The sequence below is a fragment of the Nyctibius grandis genome, chromosome 16, assembly GCF_013368605.1.
Source record: "Nyctibius grandis isolate bNycGra1 chromosome 16, bNycGra1.pri, whole genome shotgun sequence".
Lineage (NCBI taxonomy): Eukaryota > Metazoa > Chordata > Aves > Nyctibiiformes > Nyctibiidae > Nyctibius > Nyctibius grandis.
The window spans coordinates 4155718-4174953 of NC_090673.1; the positions used below are offsets into that span (position 1 = coordinate 4155718).

The 19236-nt window shown below is 55.0% G+C and overlaps 2 protein-coding genes across 2 annotated transcripts; one reads left to right on the forward strand and one right to left on the reverse strand.

Moving 5' to 3' along the window:
- Positions 1–2017: 2017 nt before the first annotated feature.
- Positions 2018–6459, forward strand: SLC2A6 (solute carrier family 2 member 6). Its single transcript, XM_068414000.1, has 10 exons — positions 2018–2118; positions 2718–2880; positions 2983–3189; positions 3730–3829; positions 4389–4600; positions 4758–4910; positions 5242–5350; positions 5585–5758; positions 6070–6215; positions 6304–6459. Exons 1-10 carry the CDS (start codon positions 2018–2020, stop codon positions 6457–6459), a joined length of 1521 nt encoding a protein of 506 aa, XP_068270101.1.
- Positions 6460–12375: 5916 nt separating this feature from the next.
- Positions 12376–18960, reverse strand: CACFD1 (calcium channel flower domain containing 1). Its single transcript, XM_068414125.1, has 5 exons — positions 18840–18960; positions 13891–13963; positions 13343–13468; positions 13099–13206; positions 12376–12665 (listed from the first exon to the last, which is right to left on the reverse strand). Exons 1-5 carry the CDS (start codon positions 18958–18960, stop codon positions 12572–12574), a joined length of 522 nt encoding a protein of 173 aa, XP_068270226.1. The 3' UTR covers positions 12376–12571.
- Positions 18961–19236: the final 276 nt, after the last annotated feature.

Here is a 19236-nt window from a genome sequence, read left to right on the forward strand (position 1 = left end):
GCACGCACAGAAGCCTTCCTCCCACTCACCCCTGAGTACACCTCAGACCAGCAACGCAGCTTTCACACCTTTGCTCCAAGCAATATCGCTCTCAGCAGGGACCCACAACCTTCACACAGACCTCCCCAAGAAGCACAAGCAGAGAGCTGGCATGACACTGTGCAAGGCAGCACGCTCAGCCCCCTCACAGTCCCAAAAAGCAGCAGCCAAACAGCTTCATGATGGAAAGAGCTAGAGATAACTAACCAGCAAGCCCGCAGCTTCTTCCTTGCTAGAGATATTTACAGCAAAAAACAAGAATCAGGGAGGAAAAAAGAAAATCCCTTACCTTGCAGCAGCCTCAACCCCCAGAGACCTTGCAGCCACCTTTTCCAGTAAGCACCATCGTGCTCAGCACCTGCAGCCACTTTTCACCTGAACCTGGGGGCCTTTTGTTAATTTGTAGGGGTGAAAGGCAGCTGCTTTGGGGTGTAATATGGCAAATATTGCATTGCAGAGACTCAGCACACCTGGTTCGGGGGAAAAGCTGAGGCCTAGGAGGGGCATAGGATAACTTGCTGCAAATTTGCAGCATCCTTCCTCTTCGAATGCCCTAAGGCCACTCATTTGCAGATTTTCCTTGGTGTGCAAGATGCAACCAGCAGCAACGCATCCCAGCCCCACTGCCCCATGCAGGACCATGACCTTGCACAGAGCATTGCTGCCGTGGGAGCGAACGGGCGCTGCTAACCCCCATGCATGGAGCAAAGTGCATGCAAGGGAGCTGCCCGATGGCATTTGCTGATGGAGGGAGGTGCCCAGGGTGCAGGGACCAGCTCCAGGTCAGCTGGAGGCTGTTGTGACATCCCTGCTTGGACCAACACGGCACTGGAAAGTTTTTGGATGAGCTGGCCTGCTGCTTTGACATCCCCTTGCTCTGTGACCTTTCTTCTTGCAGAGAAATCACAGCCCCGAGTGCCTGAGTCAGCTGTAAATCCCCAGCATCGATCAGACACTAAATGCGGCACTTGGTGGTTGCAGAAAGGGAACAAGATTGCACGGAGGGAAGAGCAGAGTGGGTCCTAGCTCACACTGAGGCATCACTGGGGCTCCCAGGCAGGCCTGGGGGTGCAGAAACCATCCAGGTGGTCCCAAAAGCACCAGGGACTAAGGTGAATGAGGGAAACAAAAGGAGCGCTACAGTGGTTTAGGGAAAGCCATCTTTTGCTAATTAAATCCAAGTGCAAAGCCAGGAGATGTGTCCCTCCCTTTCCCACAGGCTAAAGTCAGACCTTGCAGTCCCCCAGGACCTGCTGAGCCCCAGCACAACGCTGCCTGCTGAGCCCTGCAGGGCTGGGGGATCAGGGCGAGGGGACAAAGGCACCCATGGGTGGCCCAGGGCCCCCAGCAGCTGCACTCAATGCGGCAGAGATGCCACCCTCCCTTCTTCCATCCTCATCAGCGCTCTTCATCCCCCTCACCTGCTCCCTGTGCCCCCTCCGTGTTCACCTCCCTCTCCTTTCCTCTCCTTCCTCTTCCTCAGCTCTGGTCTACATTGAAAACCCTTCCCCAGGGTGGCTGCGGAGGCTCACATGGATGCAATATACCCTTGTAAAAAGACGCAGTGTTTGGCCGGTGTAACTGGTACCAGTTCCTCAAGGGGAGAGACGTGGCCTTAGCAAAGGGACATTTCTGCTGGTGGAAACGGTTCTGCAAGGATCGTCCCTGTGAGTGCCGCTGCCGTGATGGGTTTTGGTGTCGATGGGCTCTGAGCGGGCGCAGGGTGAAGGCTGCAGGGCACCATTGTTTCCCCACAGCTCTTTGCCTGCTGGTTTTCTGACCCCCCCAGTTTCCTCCCAGGAGGCTGGCCGGGCGCAAGCCCACGAGGCACAGATTTCTCTGATTAGGCAACGCCAGGCAGCCTCTCCCCTTTCGCTTTCAGCTGCCTCTTCCTCCCTGTCCCCCGAGGCAGCCCCGAGCATCCGGCCACGAGTGAAGCGGCACCCGTGCCACGACGGGCACCGGCCGCGGCACTGCCATGGATCCGAGCGTGCGGGAGCCCCTCGTGAGGAAGACGAGCTCCTCGTATCGGACCTTCCCCGGGAGCGCTGGCAAGAGGCTCGACAAGGAGTACCTGCGGTAAGGGCTGGGATGTGGGGTGGGCTGTGCCCCCCATCCTGAGAGTGCTGGGCTGGGGGGAGCCCGTGGGAGAGCTGCTTCTTGCTGCTGTCACTCCTGAGTGGCCTTGAGGTGGGGTCTCATCCTGCCCAGGATGTGTGGTGCTGCCTGGGAGAGCTGCGGGGATGTGTGCTTTTGGGCATCGAACTCTTGTGGGGCATAAGGTCCTGCTGGGGGGCACGGGCGCCGTGGAAGGAGCCCTCTCCCTGCTCTGCTGGGAGAAGCTGGGTGCCAGCTGGGTCCGTGGTGCTGCCCGGCTGCAGCTTCTGCTTTTCTCCATTCGTTGAACCCGCTGAAAACCGCCCGGCGCAGAGGAAAGCATCGGCGGTGCCCGGGGGGATGGGGTGTCACCCCCCGCCCCACAGCAGGAGCAGCTGCTGCTCCCCTCCGAGAAACCCCCCCAGCCTGGGGCTATGCGGGGCCATTCCCAGGGAAAACCCCTCTGTGGGCGTCTTGAGAGCCTTGGTGAGGGCTGGGGGAAGCTGCAAGACGGAGTTAAAGTTCCTGCTGGGTGCGATAAGAGCACCCAACGCATCCTTCTCGCTCCATCCCTCCCTCAGGAGCCTCCACAACGAGCGGCTCTACCTGGCGGTGTTTGCCGCTGTCCTGGGGAACTTCAGCTTCGGCTTCGCCCTGGTTTACCCCTCGCCCGTCATCCCGGCCCTGGAGGCTCAGCCCAGCCCCATGCTGAGGCTGGACCAGCACACGGCATCCTGGTTCGGGGTAAGGAGCGGGGCTGTCCCTGCCAGGGGCGGGGGGCAGAGCCAGTGGGTGCTCAGGGGGGAGCCCAGACCCACCGAGACCCTTCTGGGTGTCTCCCCGCAGTCGGTGTTCACGCTGGGAGCGGCGGCGGGGGGGCTCAGCACCATGCTGCTCAACGACCGCCTGGGCCGCAAGCTGAGCATCATGTTCTCGGCGCTGCCCTCGGCCGCGGGATACGCGCTGATGGCCGGCGCCCAGAGCGTCGGGATGCTGCTGCTGGGCCGCGTGCTGACGGGCTACGCCGGCGGCGTGACGTCCGCCTCCATCCCGGTAATGTGCCGCTGGGGATCTGCGTGGTGGGAGGTGGGACGGTGCCGTAGCTGCATCCCGCTGCTCTTTGGAGGCACGGGCAGAGCTCCAGGGCTGCAGCCGGGCGATTGGGGATGGGGAGGAGGTGCTGGGTTAGCGGCCCTGGCCTGGCCAGCCCAAGCTGCCCCCCAGAAAAGGGAAGGCAGGTCCTTGCTCCCTGCCCGGTTCCTCCCGTGTTTACCGAACATCAACCTCCTGTTGCGTGCAGAGGGGAAGGCAAGAATTGAGTAACCCTGGGGCACGTCTTTCCAGTAATGAGAGGCTGAGCCTGGAGCACTCCTCCTGCGCTGGGGTGTGGGAGGGAGGCGGTGGTGCCTGCAGGGCTGTCCTGTCCCCCTGCCACAACCACCTCCTGCTGCCAGACCTGTCAGGTTGCTACCCCGAGAGAGCAGTTTCCCAGCAGTTTGCTTGCCCCCAGCTGCAGTGGGTGACCAGAGGACAGGTTTGGGTGGTGACGGCTGTACAAGGCAGCTTAGTTAAGTGCGTGTTGTCCTGCTCCAGGTCTACATCTCAGAGATCTCCCACCCCGGGGTCAGAGGCATGCTGGGCGCTTGTCCTCAGATCATGGCAGTGCTGGGATCCCTCATCCTATACGCGCTGGGCAAGTATCTCGGGGTTTGGAGGGCATGAAACCCTTGGTGAGACCTTAGGGAAGGGGAGGTTATTTTAAACAACTTCCTCAGCAAGCTGATGGATTCCTTCCCCTCCCTCCCAGCTCACAACCACCGCCACGGGTGTGCAAAGGGGGTCCGGAGAGGACCACCCGTGCATAACCCACCCTTGTGTGTTTGCTCAGAGGGATAAATCCATAACCCGCATGGACCCGTGGCCATCACCTTGCCTGAAGGCCCGGGCCCTGCTGAGGTTTCATCAGGACTGAAGGGTGGCATGGGATCAACTGTGGGTGCATCTCCTGCCAGCCTAGGCCCTGGTTGCTGCAGGATCTTGCTGGATCCTCTAAGATTTGAGGGAGCTTGCTGGAATTTCCCCATATTGAACAACTGCGGAAAATGCTTCTCTGTGGGCAGAAAAATATTGAAAATCTTCCTCTAGTTTTTGAAATTATTTTTTTTCCCCCTGGATTTACTAAATCTCTGCTGTCAGGGTGCCCACATGGAGGCAAGGCCAGGACCCCCCTCCTAACTGTGCTGCTCTGGCAGGGCTGGTCCTGGACTGGCGCTGGCTGGCCGTCGCAGGGGAGGTGCCTGTGCTTGCAATGATCGTCCTGCTCTGCTTCATGCCCAACTCGCCCCGGTTCCTGCTCTCCCAGGGGAAGGAGGACGAGGCCCTGCGGTCGCTGTGCTGGCTGCGGGGCAAGGACACGGACTACGCCAGGGAGTATGAGCAGATCAAGGACAGCGTGAGGAAGCAGGTGAGGAGGGGATGGGGCTCACCACCAGCAGGGGGGAGATGTAATGTGAAAACTGCAAAATCCAGCCTCCTTTGGGCAATTCCTGAGCCATCTTTTGGGTGCCATGGTGGTGCCCAGAGGTGGTAACACCTCAGCTTTCTGGCTTTGCCCCCTTCAGAGCCGGCGGGTTTCCTGTGCCGAGATCAAGGACCCCTTCATTTACAAGCCCATCCTGATCGCGGTGGGGATGAGGTTCCTACAGCAGCTCTCCGGTGTCACCTGCATCCTCGTGTACCTGCAGCCAATATTCAAGAAAACATCCGTCATCCTGGTGAGCCCTGGGGTTCAGTCCGTGCTCGGCCTGCCTTGACTTCAGTGATGGCTGCCCAACACTCCACGTCCCCTGTGGCTCTAAGACCCCAACTCTGAAGCCTTTTTTAAAGCACCTGCCCTGCAAAAGGCTGCATGAGGATGGGGAGCAGAACTGGCCCCACTGTCTCCCCACTCTCCTCCTCTGAGCTTCAGGCTCTTGTTCTCCCGTGTCTTACTATAGCTTTGACAAAGTCATCAGCCAGGGTCATGGCAACACATGTAGGAGCCTGCCTGTTCCCAGAATCACAGAATGTCCCATCTCAGCTTCCCCACTGCTTTTGCCGTTGCAGAAACCAGAGTACGATGCAGCTCTTGTTGGCTTGGTGCGTCTGTTCTCGGTGGCAATTGCTGCTGTGTCGATGGATAAAGCTGGGAGGAAGATTCTTCTTTTTGTATCGGGTACGTCTCTCTCCCACTGTTGTACAAAGGAAGCTTTTATTTAAGGATTTCCAGGAGCTCTGTGAACATGCAGGAGTGAAAACTTCAGCCATGTGGGACTCGGGCAGGGAGGGGAGTGTCTTTCCTTTGGTGGTGGCTCAGCTCCTGAGCAGAGGTGCTCCCAGGAGCTCAGCCCTTAGCATGGAGGGGATCACTCACCCATTGGTCCCACTGTGCTGTTGCATGTCTCCACAGCTGGTGTCATGTTGGTCTCCAACCTAACCATGGGGCTCTATGTGCACTTTGTGCCAGCTTCTCAGAATGGCACTATTGCTAACAAGACCCTGGTGAGCTCTGTCAACCTTCCTGCTGAGCCGACCAACTACATCACCCTCATCCCCCTCCTGGCAACCATGTTCTTCATCATGGGTAGGTGCAGAGAGTGAGAGCCCAGGACCTACAGCACAGGGCTGGGTACCAGCCTGTGTGTGGGGGGGATGTTTCTCATCTGAGGCAGGGTGATATGGAGGAAGGAGATTTGGGCTTGGATTTGGAAGGCAGACAGATGTCCCTGGAAGACCAAGAAAGATGGCATCTGAAGTCACTTTGAGGACTGACAGAGCATGCATGGGAGGAATAATGATTGATACGGGAACAGGACAGGATTGCACAGGGCTCTTCTGCACTCCCCAGTGGGCTTTGAAGCCTCAACAGCCTCACTTCCCCCTCCTTCTCTGCAGGTTATGCCATGGGCTGGGGCCCCATCACTTGGCTGCTGATGTCAGAGATACTCCCTCTGAAAGCCCGTGGTGTGGCCTCAGGCCTCTGTGTTGTCGTGAGCTGGCTGACAGCCTTCACCCTCACCCAGTTCTTCCTCCGGGTCGTGGTGGGTACTGCCCCAGGATGGTGTCTGGCAGCCCCTTCTCAGACCTGCTCTGCACCAGCTCATGTCTGTTTTCTGTCCCACTTTCCAGGAAGCCTTCGGCCTCGAGGTGCCTTTCCTATTCTTCGCTATCATCTCTGCCATGAACATCTTATTCACAGGCTGCTGTGTTCCAGAAACCAAAGGCAGGTCCCTGGAACAGATCGAGGCCTTCTTCAGGACTGGGCGGAGGTCGTTCATGCGGTAGGACTTCCCATCTGCCAGCCACACTGGGCCACCAGTCCACATGCTCAAGGGCAAGAAAGAAAACGGTTGTGCTGCTGGAGGTGGAGGCTGGAACTCTCCGCAAAGGCAATGGGAGAGGAACAGGTGGCAATGACCATCTTGCTTTGGATGTAGAAGTTGCCAACTGGAACTTTACCTTCTCTTCCTGTCATTCAACACTACCTGTTACTCTCCAGGCAACATATCAATCTGAGGTATGGGACCAGGTAACCAGCGCCAGGCTGGAGATAAAGATGTCCTGGAAAATAAAAAGTGTGGCTGCAGACATGAGAACATGCGCCTCCTTTGCTCAGCAGCGACCCAAGCAGTCTGAGAGCCCCAGGGTCTGGCTGGAATAGAGTTAACAGCTGGAGACATTTTGGCAAAAGTTCATTATGTAGCTGCAAGAATAAAAGAGTTTTGCCTCCAACTGCACGATGTCGCCTTGATTTGCAGAGAATGGAGCTGCAGGCGGGTGGGAGGTGGTGGAGTCACCATCTCTGGAGGTGTTTAAGAAAAGACTGGACAGGGCACTTAGTGCCCTGGTCTAGTTGACGTGGTGGTGTCAGGGCAATGGTTAGACTCGATGATCCCAGAGGGCTCTTCCAACCTGATTGATTCTGTGATTCTGTGTGGGATGGGAGAGGTAGACCAGGACCACAACAAGGAGACCAGAGCTGCAGCTTCCCCAATGAGTCTCCTGTACTTAAGGACTTTGAAAGAGACAGAGACAGATATTTTGTATAAAAAGCTGCCACATTTTATTGCTCTAAAACACACACATTACACTAGAAGCCTAATGAACAAGACCAAATACAGTTCACAACGAAAATCCAGGACAAAACAAAGAACAGGAACAGACAAACATTCAGCTGTAGTGCAAGTGATTCACTGCAGGAAAGCCACAGTAGGTACTGACAATACTTCATACTGGGATGGGTCCTTCCCACCCCAGGGTTTTACTCATCCACAAAGAGGAAGATGGATGCGCCTCCATCACAGTTGTGTGTGGAGCCTCCACCTCCATCACTTTGAGGTTTCAACTGCATAGTTGGTAGCAAATTGCTCTTACCCCTTTCCTGTGTGTCCTGCAAGATTAAGGACTTTATTTTTTTTAGAGCCCAACCTTAGGTAAAACACAGCTGCAGGATGTAGTTATGGCTGTGAGGAATGAATGGCCTTGCTGAGTATCACATCCAACCTAACTCCTCCCAACAGGGCAGAACAACAAAGGCTGAGCTGGGAGATGGTTTGCCCAAGCGTTTGTCCAACCTCTGGGAATGCACTTGGCACCCAGAGGGCTGGTGGAGATGCTTGTGTCATCCCATTCCTTGAACATTCAGGAAGCATGGGGTAACACAGCATATTTGACCCAGATCTCAAGATATGCTAGCTACTGTTTCGATCCCCTGCAGCAGGAGATGAGAGAAATCACCTAAGAGAAAATGTGCTTTATCAGAGGATTCATTTAAAGCAGTCTGGGACAGAGGAAGAGAGATGGGCCAAAATCAAAACCACAGAGAAAATTCAGTATTAGAGCTAACCTTTGCAGCTGACACCCATTTCCAGAAAGATGTTCAGCCCTGGCTGGAATATGACTGTTTCTAAGCATGGCCTGATTACGAGAGGTCTCAAGAGCTTCTGGTTTCCACTGACCTTCTGAAGATCAGGATCTCTGGCAGCCTTGTGCTAGAGCATTCTCTTTCTCACATGGCTATGGACCAGGGTCTTGATATCTTCACTTCAGTGAAACCCTTCCCTGAAGACAGTGGATGTTTTTTCCTGAGGAAAAAATGACAAAGATGAATTGAGCTTCTCAGGGCTCAGCCTAAGGAGGAAATGCCCAAATATGAAATGAGGTTGGACTCTTCAGGTCCTGTGAGAACCTCATTGGAGAAGTATTTTCTGAGTGACCTCCTTTCTTCAATATAGAAAGTCTGAGGGATTTTTGCTACAACATTTAGAGTCTGAGAAATCACAGTGGCTCTTTCCAGAGGTAGAATGGTCTTTTTATTCACTGCACACACAGAGAATCAATTGGTGTTACAAAATCAGCTCCTGCCTAGAGCAAGGAGGTCTGGGTACACAGCAGCAAGTGAGCTTCTGCTCTTCTCTTCACGCCCAATGGAGAGCCCCAGGGGACAGTGGAGCTAATATGCACAAGTGCTGTCAACTTCATGACCGAATGGGACATGGAAGAGTTGCACACTGTATAAATGCACGTGGGTAAGAAGTGCACAGCTCACGGGGTGAACGGTGCAACAGTCCCTTAGTAAGTGCACATGTGCTGCCAGTACCCAGGTGTCTTTCCACGCTTGGTGTCAACAACTCACTGTAGTCAATGCCTCACCCACTTGAGTTCTCCTGTAACAAAACTTCCATCCCATCGTCTCCCAAGAGGCCTTTCCAAGACCTGGGAAGCAAAATCTCTTCCATAGAGACCCCATGGGTTAGCTCCAGCCTGGACACCATCAGCAGGGATTGGGTTGAGCCTGTAAAATCTCTACAGCAGGGCTTTTAACTTCATTTATCCTTACACAGCTCCACGCACCCTGATGGTGCCTCTAAACACAATTAGTAACCACCATGCACTGTGAATGGGCATATTAACTACTGTGATGCTACTACTCTAAAGGTCCTTTCTATCTTCACAAAAACAGTCTCTTGCCCACACAGAGGTGAGACCATCCACTAACTGTCACTACAGCTCCTGAAAGCCATGGGTGCTGTCAGGAGGCCACGTCTGCAATGATGACAGCATCTGGCTTGGTTTCAGCTGCATCACAGACAGCCCAAATTCCCAAGAGCTCCCACTCCAGACACGCATCTGTAGGAGGGAGCACTCTTGGAGCACGGATCTGTGACACCTCCTGTTGCGGCAGGCACAAAGACACTGAGCAGACCCCGTGTCTTTAAGCATTGTGGCCAAAGGCTCCAGCTCAGCTCTTACAGAAGAGTCCCTCAGGCCCATTTCCAACAAAAGTGTTGAGCTCAGAGCTGAGCTTTGCAACCTGCTAACGGTGGCAGAGCCGATGCAGATTGTTCGCTTGCCTTGGCCCCAGTGTCAGACCCAACTGCCACAAAACAAGGGTGACTGTACTGCTGGTGTCCAAGGGACTTCTGTCGTTGGTGCCAAGGAGCAGAGCAGACCCATCCGTGCCGATGAGCCCTCCAGGTGACCCAGAGCAGTGTCTGCCTGTGCCAGCCCCAGGGACTGTTCTAATGCCACAGATCAGCAGCAAGCAGGTGAAGCCAGGGAGGGTCCTACCAGTTCTGTGGTTCATCACCGTGGGCATAGACGAGCCCGCAAGCGTTACTCTATCGCCTCTGCTTTGCCTTTTCCTTCTTATCACTAAAGCTACTGTGGAACTACTCACAGGGCAAAGCAGTCACTACCAAAGACATGCTACGTGCATCAGTCTGCAACGTTCCTCTACTAAACACTACTTAACTCCCCAAACCCCCCTGAAATCAAAGCAGATGTCCTGTTTGCTAGGCAGGACTCCGCCCTCGAACCACCCAGCACAGGTACCGCACGGGGACAGCACTGGCTTGGAGGGCAGAGGGGCTGTTCCCCCGCAGCACCCCATCACCACAGGGACCGTGACCCACGCTGTGGTCCCTGCACACACGCACAGGGAAGGACAATGCCCCAGGTAATGCAACAGGGATCAGCCCAGAGCAGGGGGGCTCCGACACGGCACAGCCTTTACTGAAAGGAGCTGCAGCTGGGCTGGCGGTGCCTGCTCTGCTTCCCAGACAAGCTGGTGTCAGAGCAACCCCGGTCCAGAGGCCCAGGGGGGGAAAGGAGCTTAGTGCAAAGTGACTACCCAGCATCCAGCTGCATGTGTAAATAAACCCCAGCCACGCTCCTGGCTGGTGTAAATCCTCACACCTCCCTGAACTCCACGGAAGAACAGTAGCTGGCAGCTCAGACCCCGATCTCCGGGGACTGCTCTGCTCCTACTGCAATGCTCCCGCTACACCCGCACCCAGCCAGCCCTCCAGCAGCAGCTCCATCCCAGGCTCTGCCAGGGCTGTGCTGGTGTCGTCCAGCTAACGTGAACACGCACCGTACCTAGAGGAAGGAGATGTTATATAGATATTTTACAACACAACACTGCTCAGAAGCCACAGAGCGGCTGGCAGACAGATCCTTCCTGCAGACACCCCTCAGCCTCCAGCAGTGTTTCTCAGACCCCAGCGCAGCCCCTCTGGTACCCCGGTGACTCCGATGGGACCACAAAGTGTTGGTGGGAGCAGGAGCTCAGCTCCCAGGGCAGGGCGGGGAGAACAGGCTGCAGCCCCGGCTGCCACTGCTCACCATAACTGCTGAGCGAGTGCAGACCTCCAACCCAGCAGTTACAGCCCAGTTTTCCTCCCTTCTCTCTACCAGAAGAGGGAGAAAACAAACTTTGTCAAGCCAGTGGCCCAGAAGATGACAGAGGGGTCAAAGGACAACACAATTTCCTAAGTCTGAGAAACACTCTGAAGGCTGAAATAGGATTTTACAGCATCCCAGTTACAGCATCCCAGTTACAGCATCCCAGTTACAGCATCCCAGGCTCCCCCTGGGTTCAGAGAGACCCCCCAATGAAATGAGGCAGTCCTTTGAAGGACAGGAAACAGAACAGTCCTTTCTCTTATGTCCAGAGAAAATGAGTCCCATCAAAGTACTTAAATAACTAGAAATAAATTATTCCCCTTTTTCCTAATCAAAATAAAAAGCAATCATGTAAAATCAAATAAATTAAAACCCCCAGAAGAAACCACGACAAGAGGAAGGGGACCTGGACTTAGCGAGCAGTTTTGTTCTGTGTAATACAAAGCAAACAGAAAATATGATGCAAAAACCACTGATGGAGCCTGGAATAAAGCAGCAAGACATCCCAGCTACCCGCACTGAAACAGCGCATCCTTCTCTGCGTTTGCAAAGGAAGAATGTGCCGCCTTCCTGTACCAAACCAGCCCAGGACTGACGCAAAAAGAACATAAGCCCAAAGAGAAAGGCTGTATCAGCAGCAAAGAGCAGGTCCCTTGCGCAGAGGGATGGGTCACGGGAGCAGGAGGGGATGCGGGGAGTGAGAGATAACAGAGCAGAGCCCCAGGGTCACAGGAGAAGGATGCTCTTGCACATCAGGAACCCTTACACCAGCAAAAATCCCCCTTGGCTCCAGCAATAGTACCTTTTTTCAGCTGAGGTAAAGCAAATCTCCCTTCCCTTCTTCCCCAGTAAAAGAGTGAAGCTTAGGAAAAGTACCCTTATTAAGACAAAGTAGTTAATTCTTATTATTCAAGTAAATCGCAGTAACTGTCTGCAGCTGTATCCAGAGGAAGGGGGGACTGTGCTTTGCAGGTACCAGGATCTGCCCCAGCACCTCTGGCAGCTCCTCTGCAGAGATGGTTATTGTTTTCATACGGGTTTTTTGCTGGAAGTCCTTTCCCACGCAGCGATGCCCCCGATGCGTGGCCTAACTGGACCCATATTAAAATATACTCAATGGAAAAAGACAAAGCTTAAGCATCACCACATATTGCTAAACCCTGGGTTAGTGTGTTACACCTGGGAACGGCCACACCACAGAGTGTTACTAAACACGTGTAACGTGCAATGGCAGGTGACCCCAGGGATGAGGCCAGCAGCTCCCTGACTGCCATGAGACCAGCGCAGGCGAGGAGCTGGCACGTCAGCTCTGTCCCTCCTCACCCCATCCAGAGAGCAGCTCCCAAATGAGCACTGCATCCTCGGCTCATTATCAGGCATCACTCCAAAGAAAGGCTACCTATTCAGGCTTGGAAAGCAGCACGCAAAGGGCCAGCACCTCTGCAGCAAAAAAAAAAAAAAAAATTAAAAAATAAGGGGACAGTGAGATAGTTGGTTGAGGAAGAGAGAGGATCCAACACGCTAAAGTCTGGCTGCTGGTGTGAGAAGAGGGCACAGCCTGCCCCAGCCCCTGAGATTTCCAGTTGCTGCAGTGTCCAGGGAAATCGTGGTGTAACAGAGAGGGGAGTGGGCAGAGGGAAGGGCAGAGTGGATTTCTGTATCTTCACCAACATCTCAGTGTCCAGGAGAGGTTACCCCGAACTCATGTGCTTCAGAGACCCTGACCCTCTAGGGTCCCTGTGAGCTTCTCTTCATCCATTTGCTTCTGCTGCTGGTGGATCCGGGCATAGGAAATGGCATCTCCCCTGCAGAGAGAAGGGACAGCGTGGGGACGTGGGCTCCGGGTGCCCACCATGGTGGGTAAGCACTAGCACAGAGGTCTCCCAACCAGGGCCAGGGCCTCTCTGTGCAGAGGGATGCCAGGAGGGAAATGAGACTTGTTGGCCCTCTCCAAAGCCGCCCCACCACCCCCAGCGCTGAGCCCGTCCATCCAACGGCTGCAGAAAGAGGGCTGGGACCCACAGGGCAACCTAGATTGAGCTCCCAAAGAAAAGCTCAGAGCTTCAGCAAATCCTAGGACACTCCCTCCCAGGGGATGGTGGCAGGGAGATGTTCTCCAGCAGCATTTACACTTGGAAGCATGGTTAGTACAAGAGGAAAGCATAGGCTCAGGGAGGCAGGTGGGGGTGAGGGCTGGAGGTCCACCCTCCCCTCCACAAGCAGACAGATCTCTCTTACTTTTTGCCGAGCGCCGACAGGCCATAAAGGACCCCGGTGGCAAATGCAATGGCATTTCCAAAGAGCGTGGTCAGCGTCAGGCTGAGCATGACCGGGAACACAGCCATCCTGGAAGAGAGGGACAGCCCTCAGAGCCGGGCCCCACTCCCCACGGGATGCGGGGATGCTCGTCCATCACGACCTGCATCCCAACGCGGTTCCCAGACGGCTTCACCTCCACAACGCGCCCCGGGAGCATCCTCACCCGCAGTAGAAAGCAGCTTTCTGCCAGGGCCGCAGCTTGTCCGCCCTCGCAGAGACAGCGTTCGCAAACTCGATGAACTGGCAGCAGAAGGGGGCTTCGCACAGGAACAGCACGAAGGCGTTGAGCCTCCAGGTAGAGCAAACCAGAGTTAATCCTGCCCACGGGGCCCAGAGAGAGGGTCAGCAATGTCCCCTGTCCCCCGGGGACCAGCTCCCATGGCTAAACACCAGTAGAAGGGAATGGCGGGGCTGGACCCCACCGCACAACCTCCCCCCTTCCTGATAAAACGTGACACTCCCAAACCCTGGTGCCCTTTTGGATAAGGGTATCTCAGTATTTACCTAAAAAGGGGTAAAGAAAGAATATAAATAGAATAAACCCGGTGTCTCAACCCACCCGATGGAGCAAGATCTGGCAATTCACCGAGCCTGACGGATGTTTCACTTGCGCCCACTGCCCAGGCCAGGCAGCTCTGCCCCGTGCTCAGCAGTGTCTGATTAACCAAACCTCCCTCCCGGCAGAAAAAAAAGAAAAGAAACTCTGCTCACATCATCCACACGCCAGCTGCGATGTTCAGGGGGTTGATGGTGACACAGTTCCAGAGACCAGCGACAGCACAGGCTGGAAAGCAAAGAGGCTTTTGGTGACCATGCAGAGCAACCCACAGGGCAGCGAGGGCAGAGCCCAGCAGGCAGGGCTGGCTTCTCCTCCGGCTCTGCCCTGCAGCGGGACCTTGCAGCCACACCAGCATGATCTTGCTGTCCTGTATTTTGGGCTGGTTTGCAGAGTAGGGGCTGCCCAGAACACCCCTCCTCAGCCAGCACCTCTAGGCACTGCAGAGCAGCCTGTGCAGACCAGCACAGGAGGGCGGGTGGAAAAGTCTGACGGCCCAAAGAGGAGCCCGGGATGCAGGGCAGAGGGTTTCCTCCCAGCTCCTCCAGCCAGGTATCCTTTTTCTCTGAACACTTGGTGTCTCAGCATGACGCACGCACAACTATTTCACTTGGGCAAAACAACAGACCATTCACTTTTACGTGGAGTCACGTACGTGGCACCTTGGGGTTTATTTGATAAGGAATTACTGCTTTGTCCCGGGATGAACGAAGAGGTCGCGGCAGGCACCCAAGGTCGCAGCAGGCACCCGTCTCTGAGCAGCACAGGGAAAGTTCAGCACAAACACGACCTGCAGCACCAAGGCACATGGGCAAACAATAAATAAAGCAGAGGTGAACCCGGTCTCTGCGCTAGAGATGGGCAGAAGAGAGTCAAGTTTGGGTCTCTGCTAATAGAGGTGGAAGCGGGTGAAGCAGAGCCCAAAATAGCCCCAGCACTCCTGGCTCTGTAACGCAAGGAGAGGAACCGGGCAGGAGCATCCGAGCGGAGGCTGCACGCGCCTCCCTCCTGCCTCATTAAACTTGCAGAGCGTTCCCGGCACTCGATACGGCCCTTTTCCTCCACCGATACCCGCTGGCTGCTGCTCACACCTGGGAACCCGAGCCCAGGCTGGGAGGGCAGCGAGACACGGGCTGAGCCCACAGCAAACACCACCACCCTGCGAAACTCCGGCTAAAATCTCTATAGCCCTGAAAGGCTGCCTTGGGGTGACCAGCAGCATGATGGAGAGCAGCAGAGTCCATCCCTGGGAACAAGAGCAACCTGGGTTCAGGTATTTCAGCTGCCTGCTCGTGTTTTGCTAAGGGGATCCCTGAGCAGGGCTGCTGTGAGCAGTCCTGACCTTCAAAAGCCTGGCACACGTTTGTTTTCTTTTAAACAGTCACTGCTGAATCCTCAAAGTTCCCTTAAAACCAGTTATCTTTATTTACTGGGCTGGGAAACAGCTGCAGGCCTCTGACAGGACCGATCTAAGGTCATCCCACAAGCAAGTGGCCTCCTGGTTTTAGGAAACAACCAAACCAGGTTATTTTTAAAGGCTTCCGAGGACTATTCCCCAGGACCCAAAAATCTTTTGGAGAATCCTGCAAGAACAAGATCAGCCAACAGAGGAGAAATGCCAGAGGACGTTACCAGCCATGCCCCAAGGGCACTTCTCATCCTCCCATCACAGAGGGACCCACACCGACAGGGAAACTGAGGCACTGGGGTTGGATGATCTGCTCACGGTCACACATGCAAACAGCTGGAGAGCTGGAAAAGCAACGGCAAGGAGGATTGCTGGGAGCAGCGGGCAGCAGGAGAGCAGGGCACGACATGAAGGTTTCTAATTCTTCCCTGTGACCAACAGACCCTTGGATGCTGACAGGAGAGGAGCTCAGGGGAAGCACCAAACTTCTGACACTTGCCCTCACCGAGCAAAGCACACTTCTGAAAACAATGTTAAGTGATTTTTAGGCACTTTGTAATTAGCAGCAAAAATCAGCTGCACCTCGACTATCCTCAAAACACAGCAGGGGCTGGGGCAGAACCCTGCCTTGTTTAACAGCACGGCGGAACGGGGCCCAAGCAATTCACAGAGCTACAAACCTGATCTCAACCACAGAACAAACCTGGGGAAGCAGAATGTTATTGTTTCAAGAAGGTTTTTGGCCTTACTTTTTTTTTTTTTTAATCTAGCCAACCAGGGTTTTATCCTCAAACACCCCAAAACAACCCTTGAGCACTAAGCATCCCTGCAGGAGTCTCAGCTAAGCAACCCCCCTGGTTGCCAATGGACTAATGACCCAGCAAGCTGGAGCTGAGCAAGCCCCTACGTCAGCACAAGCACCGACCAGCAGGAAAGGAGTCAAAGGTTTATAATCGCAGGAACACTGCACTCGGCAGCGGCTGCCAACAGCCACAGAGATAACGACTGGGTGACCTTCAGGCTCCCTTGCAGAGCAGCACATCCCACAGCAGCCTGGTACATCCCTGTCCCGCCGGGACGGGATCGGCTCCTGCCTCAGTAGCCAAAAGGGGACAGAGCTGCCAACCCAGAGACTCCATTTTGCAAATCAGAGGCCTCGCAATGGGTTTAAAATGCAGATAATGCTCGATGGCACGTAAGCTATGGAAGACGGACAGCTCTGCCATTTGTTTCACTGCTGTCCCACCCCGAATCCCTGAGGAAGCACAAATAACTGGGAGCTAAAACAGGGGGGAAGACCACCACCCCCCACAAAGGCTCTATTCATTTCGAGCAGCTGGTCACTGTCCTCAACACAAGCCTATTTTTGCTCCTAGAGCATTTTACAAAAGCCACAGACTCTCCTCATCCTTTTACAAACAGGAACACAAGGGAGAGAAGGGACACGGCCAAGGTCACCAAGCCAGCCTGTGCGAGAGCCAGAAACAGACCCCAAACCTTGTGGTTCTTGTTCCTGCTCTGGCCCCTGGACCTTTCTGGCCTAAGCACGTTGTGGGCTGCAGGTGTCTGCATGTGGTAGACGTTGTCTGCCAGCCTCACATCCACCAACAAAGTCTTCTCTTCCTTTCTACAGGGAATTTTTCCTTCTGTAAGAAATAATCCAGCCCTGTAGCAGGACCACAAGCCAGTTACTCAGAATCCTTATAAATGAGTTCTGTTCTTTCATAACAAGCTCTGAAAACAGCAGCCAACTCCAGCCTTGCTGTTTTACCCCTTTTTCAAACTGTCCACCTTCAACAAGGTGATGCTGAACACGGAGCATTTTGAAGAGGGCCATTACCAGCACGGGGTGTTGGAGGGTTGCCTCTTTCCACAGTCCCCCATTTCCCTGCTCCTAAGAGGCGTTCATGTCTCATGCTGCCTCATGAACCTCATGAAGCAAGACAGGGCTCCAGAGCAAGCTGGCTGACTCCCCAGATCATCAACAATCCTGTTAAGAGCCTGGCTCTTCTTCCTAAAGTTTCTTCTCCCAGACTCACCCAGATACGTAAAACTCTCAGCTTTCCTTTAAAAACAAGTCATGAGTTCTCAGAGCTGTGAACAAAAGGTTGGGAAAATAATCCAAGTATAATTCAGCTGCTTTGAAACATGAAGACAGAGAAAAAAAAAATATGTCTTCAAAGACTTGCACTGCTTTCAAGCCACTCATGGGCTGCTCTAGCACAAGGTGGGCAATGCCACCAACGTGACCCAACACTCACCCTCTCCATCCACAGCCCCCTGAGCTCTGCATGGGCCAAGGCCACTTAAAAAGCGCTGAGGCTCCGGCTACAGCCCCGGCCCGTGGGAAAGACACTGCTACACAAACCCCCACCTGGGACCTGCACCAGAGACACGTCCCAGCTGGTCCCGTGGCCGTCTGCCGGGAGCAGAAGCACGGGGGCCCCAGGCAGAGCACGGCGAGGCCAGTACGGTTTGCCCTGTAAAAGCAGTCCTACCAAATCTTTTCACACCTCCAGAATTTCAGCACCTAAGACATAAAACTGCGAGAGCAGCGTGTGTTTTACCAGCCTAGCCAAAAAGGGCCCTAACGAGCCTGCCCAACGATACCACGGTCTATAAGGTTGGCTGCAAAAACGCCGTGGGCTTGTGCAGCCAAGTCCCGAGGCAAGAGGCAGGCATGGGAGAGGGGGATCAGATAAAACACTACGGCTGAGGGAATAAATCAGGGCTGACTGCACTGGCTGAGAAACACTCTTGTTTTACTAGAAGTCGTGGACCTGAAGCAGAAGAAATTCTCCACCCTGTGCTCTGCAGGAGATCAGACTAAGCGGTCATAACAGTCCCTCCTGCTTTTAAGAGCTATTAATCTCTCCACAGAATGTAGCAAAACAGCACTACAGGACAGGCTGATTTCTGGCAAAGTTGCAAAGTCTCTTTCCCTGGGAAAATTTTTTTCAGCAGCAGGTAATTCAGAGCGCAGCCAACTCGCTCCACTGTGCGCTGGCTCCCTTCTTCTCTATGTCCAAGACTGAACCCCTTAAAAACACACAACACAAACCAAGTCCATTATTCACCTTCAAAAAAAACCACCACAGCCAGGCCCCCTGTGATCAACAGGAGTTAACAGGAAGCATGCTCCGACATCCAGGATGGGGAAAGAGAACAAGTTGCAGGAACGTACAAACACCTGACAGTCAAACAGGGTGAACCAAATCCCGTGGCCCCTTTTCAAGCCCCGAACCTGCCCCTGCTGAGCACCCTGAGCCTGGTGCTCGCCGTAAAATCACCCCCTGGTTTATCTGCCCGCAGCCCTCCCGCAGGACCAGGGGCTTGGCCGCTGCTCCCACCACTCCCAGCGAGTGCTGCAGCCAGGAAGAAACTCGAGGATTTGCAGATTCCCCCGTGACGTCCCGTCTCCCAGGTGCCAACGTACAGCAAGTTCATGAGCGCAAAGCACATCCCTCGTGTGCAAGCTAAACCCACCCCGCTGCAGGCATGTCCGCAGCTCTGCCCGAAACGCAGCAAACTGATGTCTAGAGCACACGCAAGCCCGTAACCCCAAACTTCATGGCACGCCCCCCACACACAATGGTGACCCCAACGAGGCGCAGGCAGGACCCCTGACACGCGCTTTCGCATGCACGAGCAGAGCCGAGGGGGAACCTTTGGGCTGCGAGGGACGGGGATACTTACACACGCCCCCGATGACCCCGGCAATCCTGCAGAGCCACCTGTACCACCAGGTCATGCCATCATCGGAGGGAGCCGCCGGGTCAGGGGCTGCTGCTTGGAACTGCTCATCCTGAGAGCTCATGGCAGCCCTGCTCCCGGGGGATCAGGGGGCAGCTCCCCGCTCCCCGCCCGAGCCCCAGCACCGCAGGACACCCCCCCCCAGTGACACTCCCTCCCTGTACCCCCCTCCAGCCAGCCCAGGAGACAGCCCCTAAACCCAGCCCTGATGCTGCTGGGCCTCTCCCTGCACCCCCATGCAGGGCCTGGCCCCCGGCGGCCCCCCCAGGGCTGACAATGGAGGTCTCAGCCTGCAGCAGCGATGCCAGCGGCCATGGGAGCTGCCTCCACGTCTGCCTGC